The 25,696-nt window shown below is 47.0% G+C and overlaps 1 protein-coding gene across 1 annotated transcript; it reads left to right on the plus strand.

The window, feature by feature from the left end:
* Window positions 1–23,749, plus strand: LOC149434659 (alpha-1,6-mannosyl-glycoprotein 4-beta-N-acetylglucosaminyltransferase-like). Its single transcript, XM_089663550.1, has 4 exons — window positions 1–144; window positions 5,734–5,877; window positions 11,986–12,097; window positions 22,141–23,749. Exons 1-4 carry the CDS (start codon window positions 25–27, stop codon window positions 23,328–23,330), a joined length of 1,566 nt encoding a protein of 521 aa, XP_089519676.1. The 5' UTR covers window positions 1–24; the 3' UTR covers window positions 23,331–23,749.
* The last annotated feature ends 1,947 nt before the right edge of the window (window positions 23,750–25,696 follow it).

Genomic DNA, 25,696 nt, shown 5'->3' on the forward strand with positions numbered 1-25,696 from the left:
GAACCAACAGAGTGAATCTGGAAGATGAGGAGGTTCCATGCGTGGAAAGTTCTGTCTGTGGCATGTTTGACAGTTTGCGTCATCATGGTGACCAAATCTCCGCCTGAAAATATCTGCCCCGATCCCTCCGATCCTTACCTGCAGGTAACAGAGCTGTAGATCACATCTTAAAGTCTAACTCCAGTTTCTCTTTTTTTCGTTTCCCCTCATGTAAAGAAAATTATATACAAAATGGTTAAAAAAAAAGTAAGAACAAGCCACCATTTTTCTCAGTAAATATATTTCTAAAAGTAAAAATATATACCGTATTTTTCGCTCCATAAGACGCACCTGACCATAAGACGCACCTAGGTTTTAGAGGCAGAAAACAGGAAAAAAAAATTCTCAACTAATGGACTGCAGACATAGTACAGGAGATGACCAGAGACTGCGGACACAGTACAGGGATGGCCAGAGACTGCGGACAGCACAGGAGATGACCAGAGACTGCGGACAGTACAGGAGATGACCAGAGACTGCGGACAGTACAGGGATGACCAGAGACTGTGGACATAGTACAGGAGATGACCAGAGACTGCGGACATAGTACAGGAGATGACCAGAGACTGCGGACACAGTACAGGAGATGACCAGAGACTGCGGACACAGTACAGGAGATGACCAGAGACTGCTGACATAGTACAGGGATGACCAGAGACTGCGGACAGCACAGGGATGACCAGAGACTGCGGACACAGTACAGGAGATGACCAGAAACTGCGGACAGTACAGGAGATGACCAGAGACTGCTGACATAGTACAGGGATGACCAGAGACTGCGGACATAGTACAGGAGATGACCAGAGACTGCGGACACAGTACAGGAGATGACCAGAGACTGCGGACAGCACAGGGATGACCAGAGACTGCGGACACAGTACAGGAGATGACCAGAAACTGCGGACAGTACAGGAGATGACCAGAGACTGCTGACATAGTACAGGGATGACCAGAGACTGCGGACATAGTACAGGAGATGACCAGAGACTGCGGACACAGTACAGGAGATGACCAGAGACTGCGGACACAGTACAGGAGATGACCAGAGACCGCAGACATAGTACAGGAGATGACCAGAGACCGCGGACACAGTACAGGAGATGACCAGAGACTGCGGACACAGTACAGGAGATGACCAGAGACTGCTGACATAGTACAGGGATGACCAGAGACTGCGGACAGCACAGGGATGACCAGAGACTGCGGACACAGTACAGGAGATGACCAGAAACTGCGGACAGTACAGGAGATGACCAGAGACTGCTGACATAGTACAGGGATGACCAGAGACTGTGGACATAGTACAGGAGATGACCAGAGACTGCGGACAGTACAGGAGATGACCAGAGACCGCGGACACAGTACAGGAGATGACCAGAGACTGCGGACACAGTACAGGAGATGACCAGAGACTGCAGATACAGTACAGGAGATGACCAGAGACCGCGGACACAGTACAGGAGATGACCAGAGACTGCGGACACAGTACAGGAGATGACCAGAGACTGCAGATACAGTACAGGAGATGACCAGAGACCGCGGACACAGTACAGGAGATGACCAGAGACTGCGGACACAGTACAGGAGATGACCAGAGACTGCAGATACAGTACAGGAGATGACCAGTGACTGCGGACAGTACAGGAGATGACCAGAGACTGCGGACACAGTACAGGAGATGACCAGAGACTGCGGACAGTACAGGAGATGACCAGAGACTGCGGACAGTACAGGAGATGACCAGAGACTACGGACACAGTGCAGGAGATGACCAGAGACTGCGGACACAGTGCAGGAGATGACCAGAGACTGCGGACAGTACAGGGATGACCAGAGACTGCGGACAGTACAGGGGATGACCAGAGACTGCGGACAGTACAGGAGATGACCAGAGACTGCGGACAGTACAGGGATGACCAGAGACTGCGGACAGTACAGGGATGACCAGAGACTGCGGACAGTACAGGGGATGACCAGAGACTGCGGACAGTACAGGAGATGACCAGAGACTGCGGACAGTACAGGGATGACCAGAGACTGCGGACAGTACAGGAGATGACTGCTGACCTTTGGGGAGGGGGGGGAGCGGGTACCTGAATTTGACAGGTACCCGCTCTTACTTCCGCGTAGTTGTTCTTTGATCTCACCTGTTCCTCTATCCAGCCGCGCGCTGTCTTCCCAGCTTCTGTAGTGTGGGCGCTCGGCATGACAGCCGGGTGCCCAGTGCGCATGAGCGAGAAGCACTTGCGCTTTGTGATTGGTCCGGCGGCTTCTGGGATCTGTCATGTGTCCCAGGTACCACCTTACCATTCACAAAAAGCACCGCTTCTTGCGCATGCGCTCTTGGCACCCGGCTGTCATGCCCACACTACAGAAGCCGGGAAGACAGCGCGCGGCTGGATAGAGGAACAGGTAAGATCAAAGAACAACTCCGCAGAAGTAAGAGCGGGTATCTGTCAAATTCAGATACCCGCTCCCCCCCCCCCCTCCCCAAAGGTCAGCAGTCATCTCCATAAGGTCCCGCTGCAGAGCTGAGCGGCCGGCCCGGTATTCTGACACGGCGGCGGTGGAAATACCGGCCCGGCCGCTCCATATTCGCTCCATAAGACGCACTGACATTTCCCCCCTTTTTTGGGGGGAAAAAAGTGCATCTTATGGAGCAAAAAATACGATATATAAACTTGCGCTAATAAAAACCACAATAAATAATCAAAAAATGAGTTGTGAACTATATAGCAGCTGAACACAAAAACCCAGATACCAGGAAATCCACAATAATACATAAAAGTGCAGCGCTTAAAAAAAAGTGACAAATAATCATAAAGAAACAGCGAAAAGTGTATCAAAAATTATAGTCCATCCAAAAATGAAAGAAAAGTCGCAGAGGTTGTGATGAAGCAAAAGAAATCCAAGGACAGTTGTGGTGTCACCAACCACTACTACAGGCTTACCAGAAAGGCATGACCCATGTTAAGAGTGGTCAGTCGCGCTTTGTTGAAACGATCCAGAAAGCCGGATACTCGAATCCTCCTCCAGATCTCCAAAACATCAGATAAAAATCTTCCAACAACGGACCTTAATTTGGGTAGCTAAACCACTCAGGATGAGGCTTGGACTTGTAGTAGAAAACATGCAAAGAAAGAGCGCTTCACCTACTATAAAACCATAGTCACAACATTTAATTAAGGTACGGTTGCACTCACATGCAGGGGCGGACTGACCGTTTGGAAACTCGGGCACTGCCCGAGGGCCCGGGGTCAGTAGGGGACCACATGAGATGCCCCTGGTACCTTTCATAGGCTTTTTTGGCTGTGGTTTGAGTGTGGGTGAGTACACAGGGGCCCCATGATCCGCTATTGCCCGGGGGCCCCATGAGTTGTCAGTCCGCCCCTGCTCACATGTAAGCAAACATCATTAGGCATTGATTGGCAAAAAAATGCAAATTTTCCAGTTTCCAAAATGGCCACCAGCTGTTGTGATTATGGTTTAATGCTACATGAGGGTCACCCAAAGCTGCCACCAAAGAAAGAAGAGAAAGCTGCTGTGATGATCAGTTTTATAGGGCTCTACGCCCCACAATGGCTGCACTATCAGTGGTTCCCAGACTTTCCTGTTCCTCCAGGAAATTGTTCGTAGAGTGAGAGCAGGAGGAACTCAGGGAGACCTACGATCCCCGAAGCAACATGAATTGCATAGCATTTGGAGTCACAGCTGTCATTCCTTAGCTAGTGTAGACAAGGATGCAGCTATTAAAGCACAATCTGTGCTTGAGTAGCTGCATTAGAGGGCAGGGAAGACATTGGGAATCTAATAGACTCCCAATGCCTTCATAAAGAGGAGTCACCTGTGCCCATGCTATCACATAGGGGACTTGTTAGACCACTTTTGATAGCAATAAAGTTAAAAAAAGAAAAAAAAAAAGCCATTCCTTGGCTAGTGTAGATGAGGATGCAACTAATCAAGCAGAATCTGTGCTTGAGTAGCTGCATTAGAGGGCAGAGAAGACTTTGGGAATCTAATAAACTCCCAATATCTTCATAAAGAGGAGTCACCTGTGCCCATGCTATCACATAGGGGACTTGTTAGACCTCTTGTGATAGCAATAAAGTTACAAAAAGAAGAAAAAAAAGCCATTCCTTGGCTAGTGTAGATGAGGATGCAGCTAATCAAGCAGAATCTGTGCTTGAGTATTATTATTATTATTATTATACAGTATTTATATAGCACCAAAGGGTATGCTCAGCGCTGTACAGTAGCGAGGGGGACAGAACATGAGACAAGACAGTAACAATACACTACACGAGGGGTTCGAGGGCCCTGCTCTTTCGAGCTTACAGTCTAGGAGGGAGGGGAAGGTGGCACAGGAGGAGATGGCTGTGGGGGATGGAGTGGCGGGAGGAGTGGAGGTTGTTAGTTGTTAGGTGAGGTCGGGTGTTAGGTGAGGTTGGGGTAGGCTTCCCTGAAGAGGAGGGTTTTCAGGGTGCAGGCAGGGGAGACATTGGGAATCTAGTAGACCCCCAATGTCTTCATAAAGAGGAGTCACCTGCCAATGCTATCACATAGGGGACTTGTTAGACCACTTGTGATAGCAATAAAGTTAAAAAAGGGAAAAAAAGCCATTCCTTGGCTAGTGTAGACAAGGATGCAGCTATTCAAGCACAATCTGTGCTTGAGTAGCTGCATTAGAGGGCAGGGAAGACATTGGGAATCTAATAGACCCCCAATGTCTTCATAAAGAGGAGTCACCTGCCAATGCTATCACATAGGGGACTTATTAGACCACTTGTGATAGCAATAAAGTTAAAAAAGAAGAAAAAAAAGACATTTCTTGGCTAGTGTAGATGAGGATGCAGCTAATTAAGCAGAATCTGTGCTTGAGTAGCTGCATTAGAGGGCAGGGGAGACATTGGGAATCTAATAGACCCCCAATGTCTTCATAAAGAGGAGTCGCCTGTGCCCATGCTATCCCATAGGGGACTTGTTAGATCACTTGTGATAGCAATAAAGTTAAAAACGAAGAAAAGAAAAAAACAACACAGAAAAAAAGAAAAGAGAAAAGAAGAGAGAAAAACAGAGAAGAGTAGAGAAAAGAGAGAGAAAAAAAAGAAAACAGAAAAGAGGAAAAAAAAGAACAATAGAAAAGAAAAAAAAGAGAAGCGAAAAAGGAGAAAAGAAAAGAAAAAGATAAAATGAGAGAAAAGGAAATAAAGTTAAGTAAGACAAAAAGAAAAAAGAAGAAGAAAGTAAAGACAAGAGAAAAGAAAAGGAGAAAATAAGAGAAAAGCAAAGTGAAAAGAAAAGAGAGAAAATAAGAAAAGAAAGAAGTAAAGAAAAGAGAAAAGAAAAAGAGAAACTTTAAATAAAATAAAAAAAAAATTATGAAAATTTTTTTAAGCACCCCTGTACAAACCCCATCTAAAAAGCACAGCGCAGGGCGAGGGGTAAACGTCAATGTGAATGACACATTTGAGGTGTCGTTGCGCACTTTGGAGAGCAATCATTCTTGGGCCATAGTTCACTCATCACCTACGGACAACGTTTTGCTATTTCAAGTGCAATTTTAGGACTTGACATGTTTGGTATCAATTTGCTCGACTCAACCTCATCTTTTTTTTATATTTTACCAAAAATTGTGTTAGTTTTGCACTAAGCCCATTTCCTGTGAGCTCAGCCTGTCGTTTACACTCCCCCCAGGGGGCACATCATCACTCAGGCTGGAATCATAGTACTCGAGGACTGAGTGCCGCTACTGCAACACAACACGAGGACCACCTAGTGCCGCCGGCAGAGAAAGAAGAGGAAGCTGCTGTGACATCACCAGACCAGCTAAAAAACTTTGTACGTATGGGAGGCTTTATAAAAAAAAAAAAAAATACCAGGGGGGATTTTAGCTGGGTGGTATGGTAAATACCTGGAGTCACCCTTTAAGGAGTCCAAATTCATCTCGTACAAAGTGGATATATATATATTTATTTAAAAAATATATATATTATATATATTTTTACATAAATTTTTTTTTTTTTTTTTTAATTTGCTACTCAAGTGTGTGTGTGTATATAAATATATATATATATACATATACACACATATACTATATACAGTTGTGGCCAAAATTATTCAACCCCCACTGAAATTGAGTGTTTTGGCCAGTTTGACATTGCTTTTGATCATTCAGTCATCTTGCTTACATTTACATTAAAGAGGCACTTGTAGGTCAGACAAATATAACATAACAGTTATAATGAAATAACCACAAATGTCTTTTCTGTGCTCACAGCATTATCAGTTTTATTCAACCCCCAAGTGACATTCAATCTTAGTACTTAGTACAGCATCCTTTTACAGTTATAACAGCTTTTAAACGTGAAGCATAGCTTGACACAAGTGTCTTGCAGCGATCTACGGGTATCTTCGCCCATTCTTCATGGGCAAAGGCCTCCAGTTCAGTCACATTCTTAGGCTTGCGCACTGCAACTGCTTTCTTTAAGTCCCACCAGAGGTTCTCAATCGGATTTAAGTCTGGTGACTGCGATGGCCACTCCAAAATGTTCCAGCCTTTCCTCTGCAACCATGCTCTAGTGGACTTGGAGGTATGCTTGGGATCATTGTCCTGTTGAAAGGTCCAACGTCTCCCAAGCCTCAGGTGTGTGACGGACTGCATCACGTTTCCATCCAATATCTCCTGGTACTGAAGAGAATTCATGGTACCTTGCACACGCTGAAGCTTCCCTGTACCTGCAGAAGCAAAACAGCCCCAAAGCATGATTGACCCTCCACCATGCTTCACAGTAGGCAAGGTGTTCTTTTCATCATAGGCCTTGTTCTTCCTCCTCCAAACATAGCGTTGATCCATGGGCCCAAACAGTTCTAATTTTGTTTCATCAGTCCACAGAACACTATCCCACAACTTTTGTGGTTTGTCCACATGGCTTTTGGCATACTGCAGTCGACTCTTCTTATTCTTTGGAGACAGCAAGGGGGTACGCCTGGGAGTTCTGGCACGGAGGCCTTCATTACGCAGTGTGCGTCTTATTGTCTGGGCTGAAACTTCTGTACCCACATCTGACAAATCTTTTCTCAGTTCCTCAGCAGTCACACGGGGACTTCTCTCCACTCTACGCTTCAGGTAGCGCACAGCAGTCGAAGTCAGCATCTTCTTTCTGCCACGACCAGGTAGCGTTTCAACAGTGCCCTTTGCCTTGAATTTGCGAATGATGCTTCCTAAGGTGTCTCTTGGTATGTTTAACATCTTTGCAATCTTCTTATAGCCATTGCCCTTCCTGTGAAGAGAAATCACCTCTTCTCTTGTCTTCCTGGACCATTCTCTTGCCTTCACCATGTTTGTAACCACACCAGTAAATGTCTAGAAGGAGCTGAGTATCACAGTCATTTTAAAGCTGCCTAATTGGTGCTTATTATGCTTGATTGCTGCTCGGTGACATCCACAGGTGTTTTCAATACCTGATGGAAAGCACCTGTATGAACCTCTGTTCTTCAGAGTGGTAGTCTTTAAGGGGTTGAATAATTGTGGCAATGAAGAAACCACATAAGAACCATTTACTACTGTATTACATAAACAATTGATGTCATTTTAGTTGCATTTGGGTAGTTACAACGTCCTTGTAGGATTTGATTCTGAATACAATTCCAAATGTACACTATAGTCCCTAAACCCCTTTACAGCATTGGGGGTTGAATAATTTTGGCCACAACTGTATATATATATTCAGCTCAGACTCTTCGCTGCACACAACCTTTGCAACAAAAACTCCCCAGCCCGGTCCTGTTCCTGCTGCGCACATGCCCCCCCTGTGACCCCACTACTAGCCCATACCCTGCTTGATGGCTGGAGGCCACCAGGAGCATGAAAGAATGGGGCCACGGGGTGCACATGGGTGCTGCAGGACGAGGACCGGGCTTTTTTTTTTTTTTTTTGCAAGGCTGTGGTAGTAGAGCCGTAGGTAATATTGTGATCATGTGGTGGAAAGTATGCATTTTTCCAGATAGGCTGCATTCAAAGGTGGGGGAGGAGGAGGGGGGGCATGGTTAAAGGACAAACTTATTTAAAGTGTTACATAATATATGAAGCTGAAAAGAAAATAAAGAACTGGTCCTTCCAGTTCAACCTGTAAGTATGTGTATGTTATTTTTATTCTCCATCATTTCCTACAGACCTGTATATTCTGCTTTGTGAGGAGAGGTAAGCTTGACCTTTAAGCCAGTGGTTTCAAAACTGCGTCCCTTTTCTTGCTTTTATCTGGCCCTTCGGGCACAATTCAACCAACTGACACCAATTATGGGGCACAAGGCACAATCCCCCCCCCCACTGACACAACAATGGGGCCCAATTCCTCCCAATGACACAATAACGGGGCCCAATGACCCCACTGATGGGGCACAATTCCCCCCACTGACACCAATAATGGGGCACAATTCCCCCCCCCTGACACAACAATGGGGCACAATTCCTCCCAATGACACAATATTGGGGCCCAATGACCCCACTGATGGGGCACAATTCCCCCCACTGACACCAATGATTGGGCACAATTCCCCCCACTGACACCAATGATTGGGCACAATTCCCCCCACTGACACCAATAATGGGGCACAATTCCTCCCAATGACACAATAATGGGGCCCAATGACCCCACTGATGGGGCACAATTCCCCTCACTGACACCAATGATTGGGCACAATTCCCCCCACTGACACCAATAATGGGGCACAATTCCCCCCCGATACAACAATGGGGCACAATTCCTCCCAATGACACAATAATGGGGCCCAATGACCCCACTGATGGGGCACAATTCCCCCCACTGACACCAATGATTGGGCACAATTCCCCCCACTGACACCAATAATGGGGCACAATTTCCCCCCCGACACAACAATGGGGCACAATTCCTCCCAATGACACAATAATGGGGCCCAATGACCCCACTGATGGGGCACAATTCCCCCCACTGACACCAATGATTGGGCACAGTTCCCCCATCTGACACCAATAATGGGGCACAATTCCCCCCCCCTGACACAACAATGGGGCACAATTCCTCCCAATGACACAATATTGGGGCCCAATGACCCCACTGATGGGGCACAATTCCCCCCACTGACACCAATGATTGGGCACAATTCCCCCCACTGACACCAATAATGGGGCACAATTCCCCCCACTGACACCAATAATGGGGCCCAATGACCCCACTGATGGGGCACAATCCCCCCCCCCCACTGACACCAATGATTGGGCACAATTCCCCCCACTGACACCAATAATGGGGCACAATTCCCCCCACTGACACCAATAATGGGGCACAATTCCTCCCAATGACACAATAATGGGGCCCAATTCCTCCCAATGGCACAACAATAATGGGGCACAATTCCCACTGACACCAATAATGGGGCACAATTATCCCCACTGACCCAACAATGGGGCACAATTCCCCCTACTGACCTAATAATGGGGCACAATTCTCTCCACTGACAGTAATGGGGCACAATTCCCCCCACTGACACCAATGGTGGGGCACAATTCCTTCCACTGACACCAATGATGGGGCACAATACCTCCCTATGACACCAAAGATGGGGCATTGTTTTTTTCCCCACTGATGTCTGGACCTTGGTCTGGCCCCCTACAGTCTGGAAGACAGTAAACTTGCCCTTTGTCTAGAAAGTTTGGGAGACCTCTGCTTTAAACTTTATTTAGGTTAGCTAAACACATTCCAGGACCATCAAACCAAAGAGCGTGCGAAGTCTTACTGTTTGCTTTCTTTAAATATTAGCCTGCCCTCTGCCAGCATAGAGTATAGAAGGACCCTAGCTGTCTCCATAGAAGCAGTGGTCTCTCTGCAGAGGTCCGAAACACCTCCTGAGGGGTCAGAGCCAGAACACTCCAATCAGAAGAGCAGGAGCTTTGCGGATTGCAGAGGTATAGGACTGACCAAGTAAGGGGGAGTGTTGGACCTCTGCAGAGTGACCACTGCTTTCACATAGAGAGAGCAAGGGAGCTGTTTAGATCAGCTACTTACAGTAGCTATCCAGTACTGTGACACCTCCTGCTCTGTAAGGTAGGTAGGTGCTGCCTACACGCTGGTGTGAGGGGACACTACAGTCGGGGGGAACAAAGGACACTGCATTCAGTGGGTCAGGGAACACTACAGCTGAGGGAGTGAATGTGTGAGGGGGCAGAGGACACTACAGTGGGTGGGGGGGGTGTATAGGGGACAAAGGACACTACAGTGGGGGGGTGTGAAGGTAACACTGCATTGGGGGGAGGGGGCAGAGGACACTACAATGGTGAGCGGGGGCAAAGGGGACAGAGGACTCAGCTTTTGGAGGGGGGCAGAGGACACTACAGTGAGGGGGGGGTGAAGGGGACAGAGGGCACTGCTTTTGGAGGGGGGCAGAGGACACTACAGTGAGGGAGGGTTTGAAAGGGATAGATGACACTGCTTTGGGGGGGGGGCAGAGGACACTACAGTGAGGGGGGGGTGAAGGGGACGGAGGGCACTGCTTTTGGAGGGGGGCAGAGGACACTACAGTGAGGGGGGGTTTGAAAGGGATAGATGACACTGCTTTGGGGGGGGCAGAGGACACTACAGTGGAGGGGGGGGGGTGAAGGGAACGGAGGGCACTGCTTTTGAATGGGGCAGAGGACACTACAGTGATGGGGGTTTTAAAGGGATAGATGACACTGCTTTGGGGGGGGGGGGCAGAGGACACTTCAATGGGGGGGGGGGTGAAGGGGATGGGGGGCACTGCTATGGGAGCAGCAGCAGCAGTACAGTGGAAGGGGGTTAAGGGGACAGAGGGTACTGCTTTTGGAGGGGGGTAGAGGACACTACAGTGAGGGGGGGTTTGAAAGGGATAGCTGACACTGCTTTGGGGGCAGAGGACACTACAGTGGGGTTGTGTTTGAAGGGGACACTGATATGGGGGGGGGGACACTAAAGTGGAGGGGGGGTGGAGGTGACTACAGTGGGGTGGTGAAGGGCACTGCTATGTACAGTGGAGGGGGGGGTTAAGGGGACAGAGGGCATTGCTGTGGGGGGCACAGGACACTGCAATGGGGGTTCAGAGGATACTACAGTGGTGGGGTGCTGTGAAGTCAGAAAGAGGACACTGCTATAGAGGAAAGGGCAGAGGACCCTCCTGTTCAAAGGACACTGCTATGGGGACATAGGACACTATGGTGGGGGGGGGGTGATGTAAAGGGAGGAAGGACACTGCTATGGGGACATAGGATACTATGGTGGGGGGGGGGGGGTGATGTAAAGGGAGGAAGGACACTGCTATGGGGACATAGGATACTATGGTGGGGGGGGGTGATGTAAAGGGAGGAAGGACACTGCTATGGGGACATAGGACACTATGGGGGGGGGGGGTGATGTAAAGGGAGGAAGGACACTGCTATGGGGACATAGGATACTATGGTGGGGGGGGGTGATGTAAAGGGAGGAAGGACACTGCTATGGGGACATAGGACACTATGGGGGGGGGGGTGATGTAAAGGGAGGAAGGACACTGCTATGGGGAGGCAGAGGACACTACTGTGGGGGATGGGGGGGGGCTAGGTCACCGTGCTGTGATTTTATTGAGGACTTGATACCTCCGGGGATCTTTCATTTCCTCCCTGTTGTCCAGGTAGATCTCGACCTCTGAAAGGCCACCTACCTCTGATCTAACCCTTCCTCCTTCTATCCAAGACACTTTATTTTATTCTCGGTTTTCTATATCTAATATTCTTTTATTCTAAACGCTTAATAATCTATAAATATAGAGGAAAAGGACATGAAACCGTCACTCCTGGTTGGCTGAGACGAGTATTTCTATAGCAGACGCCGGTGGGAACGTTACTCTCTGCCATGAGCCGGGAATACAATGCCGGATATGAAGGGAATGTCTAATGATGGCGTATTTCTGTCTTTTCAGGAACGAGAACCTCCCCGGCAGGAATTGCGCTTGTTTGATGTGCGGGAAGACGCTCTGGACGCGCTGAGGATCCCCTATAAACATCTACTGGGCTCTCTGCCAAGCGCAAAAAGTAAGCAAAAGCTGAACCTGTCTGCAGCTCCATTGGATCATTTTCAAAAAAGGAACTCCCTGCATTTATCGCTTTTTTTTGTGAAGAATCACAAGTGACCAGGGGCGGACTGACCATTTGGAAACTTGGGCACTGCCTGAGGGCCCGGTGTCAGTAGGGGGCCCCATGAGATGCCCCTGGTACCTTTATCATAGGCTTTTTTGAGTTTGGGCAAGGATACAGGGGCCCCATTGATCCCCTATTGCCGGGGGCCCCATGGGTTGTCAGTCCGCCCCTGGAAGTGACTATACTGCACTATGGCAGGGGTGTCAAACTGGCGGCCCTTCAGCTGTTGCGAAACTACAAGTCCCATCATGCCTCTGCTTTCGGGAATCATGCTTGTAACTGGCAATCTTGCAATGCCTCATGGCAGTGGTGTCCCGGGGCAGGTGCTGGGGGTGTTGCCCGCACCGGGTGACACCGACCGCACGGGGTGACACCAGACCCGCTCCACGAAAAGGTAAAATGTAAAGAAAGCCGACGATTGGATCCATCCTGCGGGGATCGTCGTCTTCCTTTACAACTTACCTTTTTGTGGAGCGGGTCCGGTGTCACCCCGTGTAGGTTGCATGCCGACGATCCCCGCAGGATAGATGGAATCTGCAGATTGGGGAGCCATAATGGATCAAAGTCCGATCCATTATGCTCAATCCGCAGATCTGATCCATCCTGCGGGGATCGTCGGCATGCAACCTATACGGGGTGACACCGGACCCGCTCCACAAAAAGGTAAGTTGTAAAGGAAGCCGACGATCCCCGCAGGATGGATCGGATCCGCGGATTGGGGAGCATAATGGATCGGACTCCGATCCATAATGCTCAATCCGCAGATCCTATCCATTCTGCGGGGATCGTCGGAGGGGGTGTCACCAAGTGTTACCGCACCGGGTGACACCAACCCTAGGGACGCCCAGGGGCACACTGACCATTTGGGCAGTCGGGCACTGCCCAAGGGCCCGGGGTATGTTGAGGGCCCCATGAGATGCCCTTGGTACCTTTCATAGGCTTTTTTGAGTGTGGGCTAGGATACAGGGGCCCCATGATCCCCTATTGCCCGGGGGCCCCATGAGTTGTCAGATCGTCCCAGGGGATGCCCCTGCCTCATGGGACTTGGTTTCACACCTATGCACTATGGGGGTCTGTGTATAAAAAAAGATTGGCTTTGTGAGTATGTCAATCATTGGTCATTTTTCTAATCGGTTTATTTCCTAGGATCGTCAGTGCCACCTAGTGACAATAATGCAGCATTTTCCCTGATTGAGGTGTTTCAGGACAATACCCCATTATTGCCACTAGATGGTGATACCAAAAAAAAAATATACACATATGGAAGATTACAGTGAAAATCGTGGAGCGTCTGTGAAGGGATTGACATTCATACAGCAAATTCTTTATACATGAACCCCAAAGTGTCATTCTATACCCACACACGGGCAGATTTACTCGATACATATGTAGACTCTTGCTTCCTGCTTAGCATTGCACAAAAAAAAATGTATTGCTATTTGCTGATCCTATCCAAAAAGTGAAAGTCTGATCAAAGCCAATACACTCTTATTTATTTCAGGTACTTATATAGCCATCAATGTACGCCGCGCTTTACATATATATTGTACATTCACATCAGTCCCCGCCCCCGAGGGGTGTACAATCTAAGGTCCCTAACTCACATTCATACATACACATACTAGGGACAATTTAGACAGGAGCCAAATAACCTACCAGCATGTCTTTGGAGGGTGGGAGGAAACCGGAGTAACCGGAGGAAACCCACGCAGGTACAGGGAGAACATGCAAACTCCAGGCAGGTGGTGCCGTGCTTGGGATTTGAATCAACGACCCGAGTACTGCCAGGCGGAAGTGCTAACCATTTAGCCACTGTGCTGCCCGCTCTTGATTTTAGGATAATTAATTAACAATTAAATTTGGTAATAAAAGGCCAATTCCGGGTAAAAGAAAAATCTTTAAATTTAAAAAATTCAAAACGCACAGCAGGTGTTCAATAATAGAGAACGCTGCTTAGACTGCAATATTCATCTTCAGCCAGAAGAGGTCTATAGCAAAACCTCTTTCCGCCACAAGATGTCCTCAGTCTTCTGGGTTAAAGGAAACTCAGCCCCTGAGGAGATCCTGTGAGTGTAGGTCTGTATGGGCCCGCCCCCGAGGGGACATCACCATGATGCCATTTATTCACAGTTTAAATGATGCCAATGTTCTCATAGCAGCACTGCTCTCTGCATCATCTAAGACCACTTGTTCTGTCTCTCCAATCTAAGCATTGAAAGTGTGATCTCTGTAACTTACAGTTGTGATGAGATAGCGATAACTCCAATCTTAGTTGAATATCACAGGCAGTGACTCGATCGGATGACACCTTGTAGAACTTGTGAAGTTTATTCCATAAACTGAGAGAATCTTACAACAATGACCATCTGATAGGTCAAAAGATTATAATGTGACCTGCTTCATCACATGAGGTTAGAAGCTGAAATGCCTTACTGGGAAAAGGGGTGGAGCTATCTATACAGCATGAACTAATCCAGAGGAAAGGGAGGAGCAGAGACAAAATATAGAGAACACTTAAAGGCATAGGACAGTCATGTGAAACATGACACCACTACCAGGAGAAGATTGTAAGGCAAGGAGGATCCACTGTGTCCAAGGTCTTCCAAAAAAGGCAGGTATATAAATCAGAAAAAAAAAGTAAAACATACAACAGGGTCCTCCAAGGGGTAGAGGGGACCACTGGGGAGGGGTGGGGTTAGAAGCCTGAGCTTAGAGCTGGGACTTAAGATCTTTATTTGTTCAGCAGAAATGCTGACTACACTCCCTTATGTAGAAATAGCCACTAAAAAGGCACATTCTGGCCATGTCAGGAATCTAACTTTTTAATGTGGGGACCCAAGTCAAAAAAATGATTACCGTACTGGAAGGAGGAAGATAATTAACACCGAAATGTTGACCACAACACATTTGCAGACACTAGTCACCATTTCTGTAAGCTGTATCGGGAAAATACCACATTATGACCACTAGATGGTGCAAGGAGCACACGCATTCCCTCGGATAGTCAGTGCCATCTAGTGGCCATAATGCGGTATTTTCCCCAATGACACATTCGATCTGCAGAGAATATAGCCGAAGAACACTCGATATTGGCGCATTCACACAGTATAAAGTTACGCAGGTTTAATGGAAGCACAGCTATGCGTAATTTTTATGAATATACCAAAAATGTAGGCCATAGACGGGTTGAAAAGCGGCCTTTTTTTTATAAAAAAAAAAACGAAAAATCAGTCATTCGATCGGCCGACGTTACCACCAACTGTAAAAAAAACGTCCAATTTTCGTCCCGTCTACGGCCGGCATTTAATTACTTCTGTCTCTGCAGAGAGCTCCGCTATAATATCTGACATGAAAAAGTATTGCAGTTGCAACAATGTATCCATTTGTATCCATTTCGGATACAGATGTTTTTATTCGGATACAAATGGATACATTGTTGCAACCGCAAGACTTTTCATATAAAATATAATAGCGGACTGGAATTTTTCTTCTTTTTCTTCTTCTTTTTCTTCTTCTTGCAGGTCATGGCTCATGCGTAGATTTTTAGATTTTTAATCAGTAAAACGATCGTCCGATTTGCCCATCATTGCCGGGAAAATCGGCTGATCGGCAAAATCGGCTGATTTTTTTCCAACTTTACCGATAAAAAAAATGTGCCAAAACCCCGAAAAACGGCCGACCAATTAACCCACTAACAATGCAAAAATCGGACGTTTTTTTTTTCATCCGAAGAATCGCCCGATTTTTGACCTATCTATGGCCTGCATTAATGTTCCAATTGAGACGTTTAGGGGGGTACCCCAACTTGATAGAGAAAGTGGAGATTTGCAGACAACTTTACCTACCTGCAGGGGTGGACTGACAACTCATGGGGCCCCCGGGCAATAGGGGATCATGGGGCCCCTGTGTCCTTGCCCAAACTCAAAAAAGCCTATGAAAAAGGTACCAGGGGCATCTCATGGGGCCCCCTACTGACCCCGGGCCCTCGGGCAGTGCCCGAGTTTCCAAATGATCAGTCCACCCCTGCCTATCTGTATCCTTGGACCCGCTTAGTATTTTGCTTTACGTTTTTGTTATGGAAGATAAACACCCGCTTACGTCTTTTTTGCACAACTAGAATGGCAAAGGTTTGTGACGGGTTTGAAATAAAAGTTTAATGGCCGCCTACATGGAAAAATTATATATATGAGATTGCAGAAGCAGGACGTGAGTAATCAGCAGAAGGACCCAGAGCACACGGTACTAGGGAAACCAATATCCAAATCTTCCCGCAATCTGGGACAAAAAGGAACACTTATGTAGTCATGCAGGAAATGTCCTTTATATACACAGAAGATCAAAAGAAAAAAAAAATGGGAAAAAAAATTAGACACCTCATGCCTCGTTTATGGAAAGAGACGCACAGGAAATTATTTGAATTACCAAAACAATAAAACAGATTCTAGATATTAATTTCCAGTATTACAAATGACTGCACGTTACTGACACCACGTGTCACGGTCTGGGGTCAGCCTCAGAGACCAATAGTTATAGCCATAGAGAGACTACCACTGAACAGCAGGATAGGTATTTACCAGCAGGTCACCCTGGTGGATGATGAGGGCTCACCTGAGGTATACAGTCTGAGCACCCACTGGTACTGACGGTGGGGATGGGTTTTGCTGCATGTTAGTACCAGATTGCCATCCTCAGGATAGCTCCACCAGAAGGTGAGAAAGCTGGGGTCCAGTAGCTGATATAGCGGGTAGGGATTGAGCAGGACTATAGTATCTATATCAGTATTTACTATCAGTAGACAAGCCAGGGGCGTATTTACCACAAGGTAAACAAGGCATTTGCCTAGGGCGGCATTTTTTTTTAGGGGGGCATCTCTGCCCACTGGAAGAAGGGACATATGCAGTATGAGGACCAAGTGTGATGCGAGAGAGGCTGCGGGCTGCTTGAAGGTGTATGCAGAGCCCGATTGTCATTCCCGGGGATGCCCAGAACTGTGAAGGTGTCTCTCTCTCTCTTTTGCAGAGGGGGGGGGGATTTGAGTGTTAGTGGAAGGCTCTCTTGGGTGGGGGGGATGGGGTATGGGTGTTGTTGGTCAGTATCAGGCTCTCATTGCCATGGAGGGGGGCGTCCGATTTTTGTGTTGCCTAGGGCAGCACAAAACTTAAATACACCACTGAGACAAGCCAAAGGTCTGTAAAAATTGGTTGCAGGTTGGGATCAAGAAGAAACGTGGTTGAGGAACAAGCCAAAGGTTGGTAACAAGTGGTTTCAGGTTGGGATCAAATAGAAGTGTAGTCCGTAATCAAGCCAAAGGACGGTAACAAGTGGTTACAAGTTGAGATCAAGCAGAAGGGTAGTTAAGGAACAAGCCAAAGGCCCGTAATGAGTGGTAGCAGGTTGGCTTGTTCCTCAACTATGCTTCCGCATGATCCCAACCTGCTACCACTCATTACGCCTTTGGCTTGTTCCTTAACTACCCTACTGCTTGATCTCAACTTGTGACCACTTGTTACCGACCTTTGGCTTGTTTATTGACTACACTTCTATTTGATCCCAACCTGCAACCATTTGTTACTGAACTTTGGCTTGTTCCTAGACTATGCTTCTGCTTGATCCCAACCTGCAATCACTTGTTACCGACCTTTGGCTTGTTCCTCAACTACACTTCTGCTTGATCCCAAAGGTTGGTAACAAGTAGTTGCAGGTTGGGATCAAGCAGAAGCATAGTCTAGAAACAAGCCAAAGTTCAGTTACAAGTGGTTGCAGGTTGGGATCAAATAGAAGTGTAGTCAATAAACAAGCCAAAGGTCGGTAACAAGTGGTCACAAGTTGAGATCAAGCAGAAGGGTAGTTGAGGATCAAGCCAACCTGCTACCACTCATTACGGGCCTTTGGCTTGTTCCTTAACTACCCTTCTGCTTGATCTCAACTTGTGACCACTTGTTACCGACCTTTGGCTTGTTTATTGACTACACTTCTATTTGATCCCAACCTGCAACCACTTGTAACTGAACTTTGGCTTGTTTCTAGACTATGCTTCTGCTTGATCCCAACCTGCAGTCACTTGTTACCGACCTTTGGGATCAAGCAGAAGTGTAGTTGAGGAACAAGCCAAAGGTCGGTAACAAGTGGTCGCAAGTTGAGATAAAGCAGAAGGCCCGTAATGAGTGGTAGCAGGTTTGGATCAAGTGAAAGTATAGTTGAGGAACAAGCCAAAGGTCGGTAACAAGTGATTGCAGGTTGGGATCAAGCAGAAGCGTAGTCTAGGAACAAGCCAAAAAGATACCTAATGAGTGGTAGAAGTCTGGGACCAAGCGGAAGTGTACTCGAGGAACAAGCCAAAGATCAGTAACAAGTGGTTGCAGGTTGGGATCAAGAGGAAGCTTAGTCGAGAAACAAGCCAAAGGTCCGTAATGAGTGGTAGTAAAGATACAGGATACAGATGGCAACAAGAGAGAGATATTGGCTGTAGATGGCACAATAATCTGGCCAACTGGAAGTGCAAAGACATGACTGTAATAGGAAGTTCATGGGAGGAGCAAACAGTTCAAGATTCAAAAGAAAACAAGACACAAGGCAAGGTTTTCTAAGGAATCAGGCAGGGAACTGTTCAGCATCTTAGGTGGCTTAGCAAAAAACCACACTGCCAGACACAGCAGAGGTAACAGGTTCAGATCCAGGTCCTGACACCATGATTGTTCCTTTATTATAAACTGAATTCTGGGAAGATATCAGCAGGTCCTAAGCAGCAACAAGGGCACAACTGTGCAACTATTAGGCCCTACTACACTGCGCAGAGCTGTCTAGCTAGTGGAGGGAGCTTGCCAACAGGGGGGAGCGAGCAGAGAATTTTCACCAAGTATTTTAACAGAAGCTGCAGCTTTTAACCACTTCAAGTCCGGACACTTTCACCCCCTTCCAGTCCGGACACTTTCACCCCCTTCCAGTCCGGACACTTTCACCCCCTTCCAGTCCAGACACTTTCCCCCCCTTCCAGTCCGGACACTTTCCCCCCCTTCCAGTCCGGACACTTTCCCCCCCTTCCAGTCCGGACACTTTCACCCCCTTCCAGTCCGGACACTTTTACCCCCTTCCAGTCTGCCCCTTCCAGTCCGGACACTTTCACCCCCTTCCAGTCCGGACACTTTCACCCCCTTCCAGTCCGGACACTTTCCCCCCCTTCCAGTCTGGACACTTTCACCCCCTTCCAGTCCGGACACTTTCACCCCCTTCCAGTCCGGACACTTTCCCCCCCTTCCAGTCTGGACACTTTCACCCCCCTTCCAGTCCGGACACTTTCCCCCCCTTCCAGTCCAGACACCTTCACCCCCTCCCAGTCCGGACACTTTCCCCCCCTTCCAGTCCGAACACTTTCACCCCCTTCCTGCCCAGGCCAATTTTCACACTTTGAATGACAATTGCGCAGTCATGCAACACTGTACCCATATGAATTTTTTAGCTTTTTTTTTTGAGACAGATAAAACTTCATTTTGGTGGTATTTATTCACCGCTGGGATTTAAATTTTTTTTGCTGTATAAATGAAAAAGTCCAATTTTTTTTTTTTTAAAAAGTGTTTTTCTTATAAAATTTTGCTAATAAATAATCTTTCTTCATAAATCTTGGCCAACATTTATTCAGTTATCTTTTTAGTAAAAACAAAAAAACCCAAATTAGTTTATAACCAAAAAAATATAATTTTTCAAATTTTTCTTTACATTTTTCTTTTCTTTTTTTTAAATTTTTTTTTATGTTTTTAGTTATTTTTTTAACATACTGTCACCCTAACAGTACAGTGTCACCGTAGTGACACTGTACTACTTGTGGGGGGTGAAGATTTTTTTTTTTTTCTAACACTGATTGCTTTTACACCCATAAAGGTTGTAAAAGCAATCATTTCTCCTTCTCTCTGGCTGTATTCTTGCAGCCATTGAGAAATACTGTGTGAGCTTCGATTGGTCACAGCTTGTCACATGGTACAAGGATGTTGTGAATAGCCCTGTACCATGTGACCTCTGTGATCATTCACATATTTCACTAGTAGTAAGCAATCAGAAGTGACATCTTGTTTTTCTACTATTCGTGTGATCACTGATTGGTCAATTAGTGATCACATGAATCGAGACCTCACACAGAGGTCCTGTACAGAGATCGGTGTTCCGCCGTATCCCCCAGACACAGTGGGCACCGAATCTTGGTGTTGTGCGCTTCTAGGGAGCACGCACAGGCTGTAAATATGGGCGCCGTTTATAAACGGCAACTCACTCCTGCACTACTCCCGTCCGGCCGTTTATGTACATTGGCCAGACGGGAAGTGATTAAACATATTGAAAAAGGACTTGTAAAACAACAATGTCATGTAGGAGTTTTTAAATGAAATTTTAGATATTGAGTTTACATAGTGGTCTGTTTATAAAAGAAATTGCACAGCCATAACGAGCAATCCCTGTACTGTGTCTAGTATGTTCATATCCTATGATCATCAGCTCCATCTGGTGGTCACATTGTGGTATTCTCCTGATTGAGGTATTTCAGGAAAATATTGCATTATAGCCACTAGATGGAGCTGACATTGATAGGAAATACACATATTAGACACAAGGTGGGGGTTATTTGTGACTTTCTTTAAATAAATCCCATAATCTGCAAACACATGCTGGTAGGTGAATTGGCTCCTGTCTAAATTGTCCCTAGTATATGTATGTATGAATGTGAGTTAGGGACCTTAGATTGTACACCCCTTGAGGGTTAGGGACCTTAGATTGTACACCCCCTTGAGGGTTAGGGACTGATGTGAATGTACAATATATATGTAAAGCCTGCCTCGCCGCTGGCTATCCCCGCTTCAGTCCATCCTGAATACGGCTGCCAGACTCATTCACCTTTCCAACCGCTCCGTGTCCTCCACCCCCCTCTGCCAATCCCTCCACTGGCCTCCACTCAGTGTCCTCCACCCCCCTCTGCCAATCCCTCCACTGGCCTCCACTCAGTGTCCTCCACCCCCCTCTGCCAATCCCTCCACTGGCTTCCGATTGCGCAACGGATCAAATTCAAAATCCTAACACTGACGTACAAAGCCGTCCACCATACTGCCCCGAACTACATCACTGACCTAATATCCAAGTACCGCCCAACACGCACACTCCGCTCCTCACAAGACCTCCTTCTCTCTAGTTCCCTGGTCTCCTCCTCCCATGCCCGCCTCCAGGGCTTCTCCAGGGTGTCACCCATCCTCTGGAACTCCCTGCCCCAACCCATCAGATTATCACCTACTCTCCTCTCCTTTAGGCGCACCCTGAAAACCCATCTCTTCAGGGAAGCCTACCCCACCCCCTGCTAACTTGCCGACCTCCTCCACTCTTCCTACCACTCCATCCCACACAGCTATCTCCTCCTGTGCCACCATCCCCTCCCTCCTAGATTGTAAGCTGGAAAGAGCAGGGCCCTCAATCCCCTCATGTTTTGCATTGTATTGGTATTGTTCTGTCACATGTTCTGTCCCCCTTTGTAACGTACAGCACTGAGCGAACTATTGGCGCTTTATAAATACTGTATAATAATAATAATAAATTGATGGCGCTATATAAGTACCTGAAATAAATAAATAATCTGGCTGCTGTGGGTGCATAATCATTATAAAAAGTGCCTCATCCTAAACATGTAGAACTTTGACTAAACACATCAAGAATCCCCGTCAAGCACTTAGCCAATTGATGGCCTATTTACAACACAGGGGCCTTGATAGTACTTGGAAAGTCTGGAAAGCTTTTTTTTTTTATAAACCTGTTTATAATAAATATGGTCTTGTGAACTTTAAATAAAATTGTACTTTTTTTTAATGAACATTGGAGTGCCTATAAAGTCCATGTCATAGAATTTTAAAGTATCCCATAATTTTTTTTAACAATTACTAAGGTGTATCTTATTTTTTTTCTTCATATAGAATTTTTATCTATTGGCATATCTTCTGTCAAGAGAAAGAAGGAGAACTATCTTCACACCACGCTTCAATCCATCTTCACCCACAGCAGTCCGGCGGAGCTGGAAGAGTTAGTGGTTGTGGTATACCTGGCCAACTCCAAATACTCCATAAACACAGAAGTGGCAGAAGACCTTGCAAAGCGTTTTCCTTCAGAGATTGAGGCTGGGCAGCTGGTGGTGATCAGCAGCTATAGCAATGCCTATCCCACCCTAGAAGGTTTGAAGAGGAACTATAACGACCCTCCTGAAAGAGTCAAATTCCGCTCCAAACAGAACGTGGACTATGCCTTCTTAGTCAACTTCTGTGCCAATCTGTCCCACTTCTACCTACAGTTGGAAGATGATGTCACCTGCTCCGTGAACTTCCTCACCTCCATTAAGAAATATGTTAATCTCTACACCTCTCCTTGGACCACGATCACTTTTTCCAACTTGGGATACATCGGGAAACTTTATCACAATGTGGATTTGACGAAACTAGCACGGTTCCTTCTGATTTTCTACGATGAGATGCCCTGTGACTGGCTACTAGATCTTTTCTACAAATCCAAGGCGCAGAATGATATCATCCGGTACAAACCATCCCTCTTCCAACACATCGGGCACTTTTCCTCATTTCAGGGCAAGGAAAATAATCTGAAAGACAAAGAATTTATGGAAGTCATGGAAACCTTCGGAGATCACCCATTAGCGTCTTGCACCACCAGTATGAAGGCCTACCAAGACCACACGCCGGACAATGTGTGTTTCCCCAGTCCCAATTTCTTTTGGGGGGTAGATATAAAAGCAGATGACTATTTTATGATGACTTTCATGAATTCAACCAACATAGAGAAGGTCAGGATCATTACAGGGAGCTCAGAGCATCCTGGAGATAACTTGAAATCAGGTTATGTAGCGTTGGGGAGAAAAAAAATCAAAGCACACGATCACATAACATGTGAAGCGTTTACAAAAATTGGCAAATTTCAAAATGGGACGTTTTTCCTGAACAATATAGACCAGACAGCAGGGGGGTCAATAGACTGCCTTAAAATTCAAGTTTCTGCACCCCAAGCTGAGTGGATGATAATACGGAAAGTAGGTATTTGGGTCAGAAGGGAAAAGACACGTCCCGCTAACTCCTCTGATATTGTGTCAGACACCAGGTAGCTTCCTTCGGGAAGACAGATATTGATCTTGTTTGGATCGTTCTCTTTGTGAAGAAGCACCTTTATTGCCATGATAGTCATATGATTGAGCTCTCAGCCGGCTGGGCATGTTTATCAACAACAGGAAACTCCGGTATATTTAATAACGGCGCACAAAGCCAAGGATTGCTGCCACCCGTTGCCACCCACCCAATCGCAGATCTTCTTTTATCAATTTGGGGCCTTGTTCATACAAGGCTTATAGTGTACCATCTTCTTCAAGGGAAATATGGATTTCAGCAATTCTGACGAGTTACAAAGCTGCTCACTCAATGTCTCTACTCATTTCAAGCATATTTAGATACAAATGGGGAAAATATCAAGAGATGTATTTTATAGAGAGAGATTGCTTAATATAAAAAGCTATTTTCTGAGATTTTATGCCACTTTACAGAGACACTATAAATTTGCTCATTTAGGGCAGAGCAACGGTGTATACTTGTAGCCCACCTTCCCAGCATGCATACCTACCCAGCCATGCTTCTTTCTGTACTACCCAGAGCTCTCACTAAGGCTTCCTTCTCATGGGAGATGGACTTTATCACCTCTCTGAAAAGCAATCTGTGGTGGATCACTTTGACGGTTTCAGGTGGTCAGGAAGCAACACTGGTTGGTCAGGAGGCAACACTGCCTGGTCAGGAGGCAACACTGGTTGGTCAGGAGGCAACACTGCCTGGTCAGGAGGCAACACTGCCTGGTCAGGAGGCAACACTTGTTGGTCAAGAGGCAACACTGGTTGGTCAGGAGGCAACACTGCCTGGTCAGGAGGCAACACTGCTTGGTCAGGAGGCAACACTGCCTGGTCAGGAGGCAACACTGCCTGGTCAGGAGGCAACACTGGTTGGTCAGGAGGCAACACTGGTTGGTCAGGAGGCAACACTGGTTGGTCAGGAGGCAGCACTGCTTGGTCAGAAGGCAACACTGGTTGGTCAGGAGGCAACACTGCCTGGTCAGGAGGCAACACTGTTTGGTCAGAAGGCAACACTGCCTGGTCAGAAGGCAACACTGCCTGGTCAGGAGGCAACACTGGTTGGGCAGGAGGCAACACTGGTTGGGCAGGAGGCAACACTGGTTGGGCAGGAAGAAGCACTGGTTGGTCAGGAGGCAACACTGCCTGGTCAGGAGGCAACACTGGTTGGTCAGGAGGCAACACTGGTTGGTCAGGAGGCAACACTGGTTGGTCAGGAGGCAACACTGGTTGGTCAGGAGGCAGCACTGCTTGGTCAGGAGGCAACACTGGTTGGTCAGGAGGCAACACTGCCTGGTCAGGAGGCAACACTGTTTGGTCAGAAGGCAACACTGCCTGGTCAGAAGGCAACACTGCCTGGTCAGGAGGCAACACTGGTTGGGCAGGAGGCAACACTGGTTGGGCAGGAGGCAACACTGGTTGGGCAGGAAGAAGCACTGGTTGGTCAGGAGGCAACACTGCCTGGTCAGCAGGCAACATTGCCTGGTCAGGAGGCAACACTGGCATCTCTTGAATGCTTTTTTTTTCCCCCAAGCCAATTGGAACTTCCCATTGAAATACCAGGACTACTGTGTGTCAAGCATTGTGTTAGAGTCCCATTGACTTCAGTGGGTGCAGTTTATCTGAACACTGCTGAATTCAAAAGAAGAAGAAGTGGTTCACAAGCATATTGTGTATGTGGTATGGACTTACTATTTATTATTTGGACTTTTTAGTATATTATATGAGGTGGTATAAAAAAAAAGTTTCGAGACTAGCTTTGTAAGGCTGCATGCACGGTCACAGAGAGCACTGACCCGCACAAGTCAGTGTGCCAAAAGACATTGTGTACATCGGGAGCTGAGCAACTGGTGCTATCCTGACCTCATGCGTTACCACGTCTGCTATTTCATCATAGACAGCAAGTTAGAACAAAGAACAAACGTGAAATTCTGCATGAAACTGGGCAAATCTGCGACACAAACACGCACTTCAAGAGTGGAAGAAAATGAGACATCAGGAAGACCTACAACCCCTGAAAATGCCCTCTTCCCAAAGATGAACATCCAGCTCAAAGGCAGTCATTTTAACAACATTGCAGAAATCCAGCAATTTGCCCAGTTTCATGCAGAATTTCACATTTGCTCTTAGTTCTAACTTGCTGTCCATAATGACGTGGTAAACGTGAGGCTTCCAGGAATGGCAGCACAGGACCTCTTCTATGTGACAATGCTTGGGCTGAGCAGCCAATGACCAGTACCAAACCCAGTGCTTGGGCATGAGCAGCCAATGACCAATACCAAACCCAGTGCTTGGCCATGAGCAGCCAATGACCAATACCAAACCCAGTGCTTGGGCCTGAGCAGCCAATGACCAATACC

Source organism: Staurois parvus, unplaced genomic scaffold, assembly GCF_062004578.1.
Source record: "Staurois parvus isolate SC_StPar_1 unplaced genomic scaffold, SC_StPar_1.0 ptg001718l, whole genome shotgun sequence".
Classification (NCBI taxonomy): domain Eukaryota; kingdom Metazoa; phylum Chordata; class Amphibia; order Anura; family Ranidae; genus Staurois; species Staurois parvus.